The sequence below is a fragment of the Galleria mellonella genome, unplaced genomic scaffold, assembly GCF_026898425.1.
Source record: "Galleria mellonella isolate WM207_F2 unplaced genomic scaffold, CSIRO_AGI_GalMel_v1 utg1432, whole genome shotgun sequence".
In the NCBI taxonomy this organism is placed as follows: domain Eukaryota; kingdom Metazoa; phylum Arthropoda; class Insecta; order Lepidoptera; family Pyralidae; genus Galleria; species Galleria mellonella.
Genome location: NW_026441998.1, coordinates 936989 through 949578, shown reverse-complemented (window position 1 = coordinate 949578; position 12590 = coordinate 936989). Strand labels below are relative to the sequence as shown.

The 12590-nt window shown below is 32.0% G+C and overlaps 1 protein-coding gene across 1 annotated transcript in view; it reads left to right on the top strand.

Moving 5' to 3' along the window:
- Nucleotides 1–12476, top strand: part of LOC113520760 (probable ATP-dependent DNA helicase HFM1) — a 48127-nt gene extending 35651 nt beyond the window's left edge. Inside the window, exons 14-21 of the mRNA XM_052891707.1 lie at nt 3813–3955; nt 5445–5629; nt 6380–6477; nt 7006–7241; nt 7813–8048; nt 8905–9011; nt 9468–11328; nt 11637–12476. Coding sequence (XP_052747667.1) covers nt 3813–3955; nt 5445–5629; nt 6380–6477; nt 7006–7241; nt 7813–8048; nt 8905–9011; nt 9468–11328; nt 11637–12402 — 3632 coding nt within the window. The 3' untranslated portion in view covers nt 12403–12476. The remainder of the gene's footprint in view (nt 1–3812; nt 3956–5444; nt 5630–6379; nt 6478–7005; nt 7242–7812; nt 8049–8904; nt 9012–9467; nt 11329–11636) is intronic.
- Nucleotides 12477–12590: the final 114 nt, after the last annotated feature.

The following is a 12590-nucleotide window of genomic DNA, read 5'->3' as shown; positions in this document are numbered from 1 at the left end:
GCAACGGTTACTATTTTTCATCAGGTAGGCCGTCAGCTTGTTTGCCATTCTAAGTTGCATAAAAATTTTTTTTTTACTTATAAACATAATACTTTAATATTTTACAGTATTTCTAAATCTTGCTGAATCCTATAAGTACATATTTTCAATCGACTTCGACTACAAAAAGATGAAGCGTCTCTTCAAAAAACTCAAACAAGCTGACGGCCCACCTGATGGAAAGTGGTAACCGTCGCCTATAGACATGAGCAGTACCATGGACATAACAGAGTATACATGATTTTCCACTCCTGAGGACTCAGATTCCTCTGTACCCAGTAAATTCACGCCATATCCCACCCTTCAAACCGAAACACAGCTATGCAAACACAACTGTTTCACGGTTGAAACACGAATGGGACAGAGGTACCCAAGCAATCGACTTTTGTACAAAGTCTCCCTCCCTCAGTTGTACTCATTTTTTTGTTTGTTACCAACTATTATATGTGTTTGTTATACTAATCGACTAGCCAGTACGTATTACGTTAAAACAAGCAGAAACCATGAACTTTTGCCATATTCCCGTGATTGATGCGTATATCTTCATTATGACAAGATAATAACGGACGTTTTCTTATATCTTTGATGGTTAAGTTTAGATTATTAGGTTGATTTAATTACCCAGAATTTAATCGAGCATTGTTTGTTTACAAGGAAGTTGACGTATGTTTTGACGATGACGACAACATTAAATAAATATTGCCGCCATAACAAACAAGTTTTTTTTATGCCTAGTTTCTCACTGAACTTCAAAATAATGATAATAGTAATAATAAGTGTTTGTATGATACAAATTACATGGTTCCTTAGTTATGAGGAAACAGGCAACGAATGCCTAAGGGCACAACTTAAAACATCCAGACCCGATCCAAGTTTGTAGGAGGGGAAGAGTGATTGTTAATAATGGGAACTAATATATATATATATATATATATATATATATATATATATATATATATATATATATATATACCAATTTATTATTGTAGGTATATGCATTCAATTACACTTAAGACCACATGCTACGGCATAGGCAAATTCCATTACATTTTTTAACTCTGATATCATTGATCATACATAATTGGCAATAAAAAATACTATTAATTAGCGCATTGATTTACTAGCACAATCTCAATATCCTGTCATGTATTTATCATCTAAAAAACATAAAGGTTACATCAACTCCTGTCCAGTGTTGCATTTTATATTACGAAGCGTTTTTTTTTTTCTATATATTATTATCGTTATTTTGTTAATTGTGTTGTATTTTAGTGATTTTTTAAGGTACATAACATAATACACAAAGTGTAAATTTCGTAATATAAGCCAATGAGTTACTCTTACATAGATGCTACTATTACAGCTCTCTATTCGTACGTTGAAACACTTTTTTTTTACATTTACCTTGTAAAAGATTTGATTTGGATATGTATTTTGAATTTCAATACAATTTAATAATTTAAATAAACATTTTTACCTTGTAAAAGATTTGATTTGGATATGTATTTTGAATTTCAATACAATTCAATAATAATTTAAATAAACGAATAGTTAACCTGGCTATAAGATAATGCATTGATGTCTAATAATTCTACAAATAAAAAAAAAAGAAAGGAAAGGAAGGCATTGTGCAATACTCGTATGTCTAATGCTACTAATTTTTAATTAGATAGGTCTAATTTTTAAGTTATACGCATATCTAAATAGTTATATAACATTTAATATAAGTAGGTACTTATTGTATAAATGTATTAGTAATGCAATTATTTTATCTGCAATTATATAATGGACCAGAAGACAGACCTGTATAAACTATTTTGAATATACATATATATACTTACCTACTGGAGTTAATACGCTGGACGTCTGACACAGGAACGGACACGGAACAGGTCCTGCTCATATACAATATTTAGAAAATTAGGATATGGAGACGATATGTCTCCATAGCACGACCTCGTTTGTTCCTGATCGTGATTGATAGATGAGCATTGCCTGCATACTATTACTATTGTGTGATTCATCTTACACGCGATTCTTGACATAATTTAAGCGCGATCTCTACGTATTATGTTAATTATTTTAAACTAGCGATCCACCCCGGCTTCACATGGTTGAAGATGTTACATACAACTTTTCCTAAAAAATAACTAAATTACAGTAAAATTCATATCAAAATCCATTACGTGATTTTTAGAAGTAAGCGGAGAAACAAATGGACGCGGACAGCTACTTTGCTTTATATAATTTAGAAACATAATAAGTGCCGTTAAAAACCCCAGAGTGTTAATGTAATAAAAAATTAGAAAGAAAATGGTACTTGAAATATTAAAGAAAATTGATTTCAATAATTGAAAATAGTTATGAAGAAAAAAAAAGTTTTGTGCATCATTAGCTTCAATATTTATTCTTGATCATACGAAAATAATTTTTATACTTTACTTATTATTAAACTCTAAATGTTTTGAATATATTGTGGTCACATGCTAAGTACTTTCTATCATAACTAGTATGATAGATATAAATACAAAAAATATTTTAACTTTAAATTCTGAATTAATAAAAAAAATTAAGTCGTTATATAATATAGTATTATTAAATTACTAATAAATAGACGTGGAAATTAACCTGTGTGTTAAACTGTATGTATATAAAAGAGGATGCTAAGTGACTAACTAACTAACCCATTATCGCACAGTTAAAGCCGTTGAATCTAGAATCTTGAAATTTAGCACATAGCGTAGGTAAACAATAAGAAAAGGGTTTTGAAAATTCAACCCAAGGGAGTAAAACTTCCACAATCCATGCGTATGAAGTCGCGGGCGATATCTATTTTTAAATTATTGTAGTCTTCATGAGTCCTAAATTATAAAATTTAGGACGAATCCATTTAGCTCTTTAAGCGTTATTGTGTAACAAACATCTAAACAACCATTTTTTTTCTTTTGGTATCTCTTAATCAAAAACATCTTATATTGAATTTTTTTTTTCTATAATCATATTATGAAACAAGCAAATCGCTGCGCTTATATTTTGAAGCAATCCCCGATTGCCCTTTACCTAAAGGTATTTATTATGCAGTTGAGGCACTTAATGAGTTTGTATTTGTGTTAAACTGTAATAAACGTTTGTAAATGTCTCTTGGAATGTTATAATGATATTACTCATCTTTTACGTCCCTTTAATGGTGTTCTAGGTAGCTGTTCCGTTTTTAATTGTTAATTGTCTACGTTACACCTGTTTTTCATCACGCCATCTCTTTATTTGATGTAGTAGCTAGAGTGTGTATGTAGTACGTATTTTATATGTAAAAAAGAATGTAATTCAGTAAGATAGATATAAAAATAAATTGTTTTCAATTCTACTTTTCATTTCAATTACGAATCTAAAGGAGTTCACTCCTCTGAATCGTCTGAAACTTGATTTCTCCATGATTTGATTCTAGATTTTTGTCTAAGATCGGAAAACCTATCATCAAATCGAAACACAGCCATAGACAAATATATATGTGGTGATGTTAAAATATAAATAGAAAGTGGTACATCTATATGCAGACGACGACTATAAAAGTTTTCCTCGTACCTAAATAATTAGATTCGTTGTAAACGAGTTATGATATAATTAAGAAATATGTTATCTAAAATAATTTTATGTACTAATATTCCCTATTTGTTTTCTTTGCATTCTGGAACAATTGTGTAGATGAGTACACAATTGTATGAAGATGGATTTACCCACGAAGGTAAATCCATCTTCATACAATTATTTTTTAGAACTGTGCGTTAGAGCAATGAACGGATTAGCGACCGCGGGGCTTATCACAATGGACGAAGCCAGTTGTATTGAGTCTACCGAAGCTGGTCGTCTTATGTCAGTCTTCTATTTGGATCTAGAAACTATGAAACATATAATGAAGGTATTATGTCACACCTATTATTGTTTATATGTTCTTATTATTATATTGATATTATTTCATTAACAACACAGACTATCAATGTTTATGTATGTAGTATAGATAGTTAATTTTTTACAAATTTTCTGATACTGTCAGGAGTATTCTCCTCTAGTGATCTGACAGATTCTAGAGTAAAGGTACACAAATATACAACCCTGATCTTCTGAGCCAATGCAGTTTCTGACCAGTATCCCTCCGCAACTGTAGTGTCCCCCTTTCTCTTTCCCTTATAAATCCTCTATTACTTTTTTACCAACTTCATTTATTCCCTCAGCTTCCCTCAATATTTACCGTAGATGGTGAATATCACCAATAAATGCATTCCCGAGTTGACATCGAACAGGTGGTAGGTTTCAAAACCAAAAGTAGAATAATATTAATAAAATTATATTACGCTGATCCCAAATAATTGGGATAAGGGCAGAATAATGATGATCGATATATTCAAATATCAAGAATCAGTTTAATAAATTGGTCTGATCGAGAATCGGTCCGATAGAGAATCTACCGTGAAATTATTCTCGAAATTTCGGAGCCGAATGAAACATAAATTTGATGTTAAACTGACATAATAAAAAAAATTTTAAAATGTTAAAATATCTTTCCTTTGGATTTTTATGGCACGAACAAAATGTTAAGTTCCATTTACTGGGCCGATTTCGGTGTGAACGAAAACACGAAATTGAGTCCGAAATTCGGAATTTCATTTCATGATAGAACACTAGGTTTCTACACAAGGCAACGTGCCTATCACAGAGGTGAATAGTTTCCTATTCTTCAAATATAGCATATTATTCTTACCATAATAACACGTTAACGTCCCCGTGTATACAGGTCTCTGTTTATAAGAAGCAATTTTTTGACGACCTTGATTTCTGCTCAGTACTAATATTTGTAGTCATGAGTGCAGACGTAACATTTCTTTTATGCATCTCAAAATGGCAAACAAGCTGATGTCCCGCCTGATGGAAAGTGGTAGTCTTCGCCATAGACAAGTACCATGTGTTCTTTCTTCTTCGTATCCTCATGGCTAAGGGACGTAATTATGATATGTAGCCTGTGCCACCACCCCTTTGCAAGCTGCACGATTTTGTGCTTTGTCGATGGACTCTTGCAAGGCAGCTCAGGTTGCCTGAATGTATTATAAGTATGTATTTAAAAAGAATGTATTATGTATATTATGTTTCCACCAGTTGTTTATAATACTCATAGTACAAGTTCTGCTTAGTTTGTATTTAGTCAACAATAGTTTTAGTATTACCGCACTAACCACGGTTCTTATTATAATAGTTTGTTTTTTTTTTTCTTTATTCTCTTAGTTGATTCTTATAATCTCATTTAAAGATCTTTAATAATCTTCTATAAATAAAAAATTACCTATATACCTACATGAAAGTACCTACAAGCGGGTTATTGAATTATTGTTTAATAAGCCTATTTCCATAATCAGGTAGAAGGCACAGAGAGCCTCGACCGACTATTATGGTTGGTTTGCGAAAGTCACGAGTTAGCGGACATGCACCTCCGAGTCGACGAGCGGAGGTGCCTCAATGCGCTCAACAGGAATAACGCCGCGGCCACCATAAGGTTCCCTATGAAAGGCAAAATTAGCACGCGACAGATGAAGCTCAACTGGTTCGTCTCCTTATTTAAACTTGGATAGTCTTATTTTTTATACTAACAATCCGGCCTGACTTCACACAGGTAGATATATTTTCGAAAATAATATATAGCCTATATTACTCGTTAATAATGTAGCTTTCTACAGGTGGAAGAATTTTTTAAAATCGGTTGAGTTGTTTTTTAATTTCCTCCGTTACAATCGAACAATCAAATCTTTTTTCTTTATAATATTAGTATAGATAATACTTAGAATAACAAATAATATAAAGTGATAAACAGAATTTGTCTTAGATAGCATCATGGACATTACAGAGTACATTTCAATGCCCGTAGTACTCCTCATAGACTATAATGTTATGCCTCCGTACCCTGTTATTGAACGCATATCCCACCCTTCAAACCGAAACACAGCCATACTAGTGCAGCTTCTTCATGACGGAAACACGAGTAAGAAAGAGCTACTTAAGCAGACGATAGTGTAGTCTCTCTGTAGTACAGTATACTGGACAGGCCCTATAGGGTTTTCAGATCATAGCTACGTCACTGTGTTTACCTGACCTGGTACACGTATTGCTAGCACTGAAGCTACTAATTCCCATACGAACAGTCTTCTACTCCAGTCTGATGGTTGTATTAGCAACATTAGTCATTATAACCGTAAATCAGATGAAACGTTTTACAGTATTGTAAAATGTAATGTAAATAGGACTCTATTTCCCGCGCTTAGCCTCTCATTTGGGCTGTTGTGCATATGTTTTACAGTATTATACAAGCGGTCCTTGGCTGCCTGCCCATACCAGACCCATCCCTAAATCAAGAGGCCATGAAGATTATGAGAATTGCTGAGAGAGTATGCAAGTGTAAGTTCATATTCTAATTTAGTATAGCACTGCCTGTTAAAGGAAAGCGCATTCAGACCATTTTAACGATTAGGAAGCAATCGAGCTACGTAATCGTTCACTAAGCAATCACTTACAAATTTTTCGTAAATAATTTTACTTTTCAGTTTCATTTTTTTTTTTTATTAAAATTATTATTATTATTTATATCATAATATCTTCTAACTGTTCACTGCTGAACATAAACCTCCCCCTTGGGAGTTTTGCCAATATTTACCACGCTTGGCAAATATTAGCAAAATGCCCAAACTTGGCTAAAGCCTGACTGCGGTTACCATTCCGCCTGAATAGCAACCGCAGTCAGACTTTAGAGATATTTTAAGAGGGACGCTGCGGCCCATCCCTTGCCTTCCCATAGCCGGCTCTTACGACACCCGCGTGAAAGGAACAGGTGACCTATCCTATGCCATGGCCACACTATATTTCTATATATATATATATATATAGAAATAAATAAGTAAATAATATACATAGTTTATAAACTTACAGGTTTAGTCGCATACGTAACACGACCAGATTTAATGTCGCAAAAACCGAAATACTATACGGCAATAGTGAATTCTATAGTGCTCGCGAAATGTATAGCCGCACATTTGTGGGAAAACTCGCCCTACGTGAGCAGACAGATGAAGGGAATAGGGCCAACGTTTAGCACACTCCTCGCCACGGCGGGCAAAACTAACTTCATGTTGCTTGAAGAAAGCCATCCGAGGGATTTAGAGAGGGTCAGTATCCTATTACCATAGTTACCATATGTATTATTCTTTAAGTGGTGCAACTATGAGAGACATAATCCTATCATTATTATAAATGCGAAAGTTCGTGATGATGTAGGTATAAAAAGAATTTTGCTATTCATATAAAAACTACTGAACGGCTTTGAATGAAATTCGATACGTGAATACAAGTAGGTTAGTAGTAGTAGGTAGGAGTAATTTCATAAACTGCGAGCCTTAGTATTCCTCACATTACATTCAAATAAGTAAAATACATATTGAAGGGGCCCATGATTGCCATGATGCCCATGATACTAATCATGGATTACCATTCCTGAGAATTACAAAGCTTTCATAATTTGCCTGAATGTTGCATACATACATATATCCACTCAAATTTCCCTTAATTAAGATTTCTATTTTAATAGGTACCTCTTTATGTGACACACCATGTAGTATTTTTTACTGAGTACAATGAAAAAAGTTTGATTCCCATCCGAAGTATCTCATAATGATCTCACTATACTACCGTTTTTACTGTTTTATGTCAGTAGATATATTCTTTATAATGTAATTCTAGATTATGAACAAAGGACCACCTGCCGGCAATGTTCTAAGAAAACAAATAAGCTTGTTGCCGAAATATCAGATTAAAATGACACCTGTAGATGAAAAAACTGTGTCCGTACATGTGGAATTATTAAATCAAAGTTATTTGTCCGAGAATATGGAACACTTGACAGCAGGAGAATCCCACAAAAGTTATATTATTGTAGGCGATTCTGAAAACCATATATTGTTGTTGACAAGTTTCAAGTAAGTAGGAATAAATTCCAATATAACTCGTCAAATTCATATTCTAGAAGTCCGCGGAGTGTGCAACCAGCAAAATACGACATCCATATATTATTTTGCCTTTCGGTATGAACATAACATCATAGATTGTAATGTAACTCTTTTTCAATTTTTACTGTTATTATCATTTATCATTCATCTTTGTCATTAATCATCGACTATTAAATGTTCACTGAACATAGGACTCCCAAAAAATGTCATAAAGAACGAACCCGAGCTACCTACATCCATTGACTCCCAGTAATACATTGGAGTTCGTCGCTCCATCTAGTCGTCCTACACTGTGTTTACATATACGAGGTTGTTGCTTAAGAAGTTTTCTTCCCCTTTTAATTGTCGATCCTTCGAGCTATATTACCAGCTCATTGCCACTTCAGCATGCTTATCTTTCGTTAATTTTACTGCCATATAATCACAGCTGCTTAGCAGCAGAAACACGTATATCCCTCTGTTGTCTATTGTCTATAGATTGTGCAACGGTGAAGGAACTTGTGAGCTTACACTCTCGTCTGTCTACGCAATATAGTACGGGTATATAATATTGACGTGTTTGAAATATTTTCAAGGTGTGGGCAGCTGATCCCTTAAAAAAGCGGTATAACGTACTCTCGGATATGTCATTGGGCATCCTGGGGTGGGCGACAAACAATTCTGCGTTAGGAACTTCCCACCTGGCGCCCTCCCTCTCTCCTTTAAATATATCTTATAGGAGACTCAATAGCGTACACGAAGTTGACGAACAATAGTTAGATACATTGTTTATTTATGGTAATTTTTTAAGTAATTATATTTTGTTACAATATTATTTTTTTTTCAGAGATAAAGATTTAATAGGCATGTATGACGCAAGTATTACTTATCATATTACGAGGAAACACAATTACGAGCATAAAATTATAGTTAATTGTATTAGCTCAAACTTTGGTAAGGTCAACTATATATGAATGTTTTTTGTTTAATTGTTACTTAAATACACTATGTATCCCTTGCAAATTGATATCCTATATTATTCTCTACTAATTTTATTGACCTATTTATTTGTGCCACTAACAATTGTAATAGATATAAGTCGATGAGTGGTTCCAGTATAGAAAGAGCTATCTCTTACTATCCCATGGGTAATGTAAGAGACGGCTTAGGGAATTTAATGGCCTCTTTATAAATCACCAAAGGCTAACTGCGGTTGCCAATTCACCTGTCAAGCGTGGCAACTACTGACAAAACCCATCAGGGTGAGTGCCTATGTTCAGCAGTGGACAGTTAATCGTTAATATGATGAATAGGTATAATTATTAGATGAAATTAATTTATTTTAATCAATCATTAAGTAATGATTTATGCGCTACTAACTACTAAACAGATTATTTATAATCCTTTCAGTTGGTATAGACGCACAATGTGAATATGTATTCAAAGACTTAGAACATACGCGACCAAACATATTAATGCAGATAAACGAAAATGTAGATACGAAACAAACTATGCAAAAAGATATACCTGCAACAGATTCGTTTAGACAACGTAAAAGAAAAAATAATAACATAGACATAACGTTGTCCAAAGAAAAAAAGAAAAGAGAAGAAATATTTGCACAAAGAATGAGTACTTTAAAAGAATCTTTTGAGAAAACTTCGAAAGAGGTTAAAGATAATTTACGAAAGTCAGGAGAAATTTCAAAAAATTTGCTAAATGAATTAGTTTATTCCAACAGAAATGAATTAGAAAGTGAGATTACGCCACCTTCAAACTTGTATGAAAGTAATATTACTGAAATAAGTATGGATGTCGAACAGCAAGATAATGAAGTTTCAATCTTAGAAAATGAACTTCAGCAGATTGGCCATAACGAGTTTTCAGATAATCACGAAATTGATAATATATTAAATAAAATTGAAAGTGAAATATCAAAAGTTAAAACATTAAATAATAAAACATCTACTTCTGTCTGTACACAAAAAAATATTATAAAATCTTCAAGATATAATAATAGATCAATAATTAATAAACATAACAAAGCAAATTCAAAGTGCTCTAATATTAAGAAAATTGAAAGTACTAATCAAACGAACTATGCATTTATAGACTTACTAGAAAAGCAATTATATCTAACCAATGACAATGAACACGAAGATCATTCAAGAGATACAAAATTTTCAGACACAATAAAATTACAATTAGATGACTATTTACAAAAAATAGGAGAGTCTGTAAATAAACCTAAATATAGTGGCATGCAAATTAATGAATTATTGAACGAAGAAACTGACGAAGGTAATATTTTGCAAAAAGAAGACAGCTATGATAGTAAAAACAATATTGATAGTAGATTATCAGAAGAAACGCTTTTATCAGCAAATATTGATCTAATTAATAATAATATGAGTACATTTCACAATATAAAACTTCATAATGTGGTAGATAGTAAAAGAAACACCCAGACAACCCATAATTTATCAAATAATAATATTGTTAAAACAATAAATGAAGATAAAGAGAAGAAGAAGAATCAAAATAATGATAATTGTAATTCTGACCTAAACAATTGTCTGATGCTGTATAAAACTTTAATGCCAAATACTAAAGATATACTGATAGTTAAGCAATTAAATTTACAGCCAATTTTGGTGCAAAGTACTAGATGCAATATTTCACCAGATTTATTTAGTAATAAACCTAATATTACAATTAATTTCGATCAAAATTTGAAGGAAATACTTCATTACAACCATCGTCCAAAACTACATACAAAAACAGAATATCAGAGTATGTCTAATATTACTCCTATGGAAATGGAGAATTGTACGAAACCCATGTCTAAATTTATTAAACAATACTCGTATTCATCTAGTGAAATAAAGATCACTACACATAACACAATTAATTGTCAGATTTGTATTATGAAGCGTTTGTCTATAGATTTAGATGTAAGAGAAATAGTTTCAAAAAGAAATGAAAAAACTGACCACAATGTTTGTAATTTTAAAACTTTTAATAAACATAATGGAAGGGAAAATAAAAGTATTGAACTCCAAGATTCTATAGAATATATCGATCGTCAATGCAGCATATCTAAAAGTTCATACAGTGACATAAATAATAAAGTGGATAATATGGAAAATGTAAATAAAATTAAAATGATGAAAAAAGAACGCCAGAATCTTAAAACAGATCTTATGGATTCTAATTCTACATGTGACGTAAAACTAGAAAATATATTACAGAGATATAGCCAAATTTTAAAGTGAGCACCTTATTTAATTTGCTTACCTAATTATACTTAATTTCATAACTATTTACAGCTGTTATATTCTTATTCATATACCAGTGACCAGGATATGTTAACTAACCTGGATAAATAGTTACTTATATCCCTCATCCCAAATGATACGTGTATGTCAAATTTCATGACGATCGGTTAAGCCATTACAACGCCAAAATGTAACAAACAAACAATTTAAAAAAGCTTGCAATCAAGTTTATTTGAATAAAGATTATTTCTTTTCTACTATTATTATTATTAGTATTAAGTGAGTTACTTTTAAATTTCAGAAAAAATGACAATCATGCCGCAAAAGTCACTACAGAAATTAATAATAATAAAACTTATGAAGTAAAGATTGAAGAAGAAAAGCGACCGTTCAAAATTACCGATATAAACAAAATTCATATCTCATTACCTGAAGTTATCACTGAAAGTATTGACTCGAAGAGACCTAATATATCTCAAACAACTGAAATAAAAACAAATTATCACGATAAACAATTATTGCAAACGAATGATAATATTGAAAAAGAAGTACATTTTAATACCGAATCTAATAGCACAGACTCCGATATACTGCCAGATACTATAGCAGGAGATCTATATAGGGACGATTTTAAAATCGATCAATCTATGTTTAATCCAAAAACACTTTTGCAATGCTTGACAAAAGAGGACTCCGAACTAATAATACCACCACCTATTGAATTTCGTGATACTAGTTATTCGCCAGGTCATGAACAAGAACCGTCTAAAAGTTACCTTATAGATATAGATAATCCCTTTTTAATTTGTGATAAAAACAGTTTTATTGAAGAAGATTTTGAATTGAATAATGACGAATGTATTTATAAGGAAATATTGAACGATGAACATATTAGGTCTCAGAAAACCGTTGAAACATGGCCCATTTCACAAGAAATATATCGCGAAAAATCAGAACCTAGCCAAAATACTTGGACTGTAGACGGAAACTTTACTGAAGGCACAAATAGACATTCTAAACTGAATCAATTTAAATTCATGCATAAAGATAAATATAAAAGATTATAGTTTTAAGTATCTTGTTTTTGCTACTTAATTTATAGGCTAAAACCTATTAATGAATAATATGTTTTCTTAATTTATAGTGGTTTTTTATTCTAATTATTGTGATGTAAGTAATGTAAATAAACAATATCAAACAAGCCGAGTGTTCAACGAAATCCACACGCCAAGCCCATTTCTAAAAGTTCTGCACT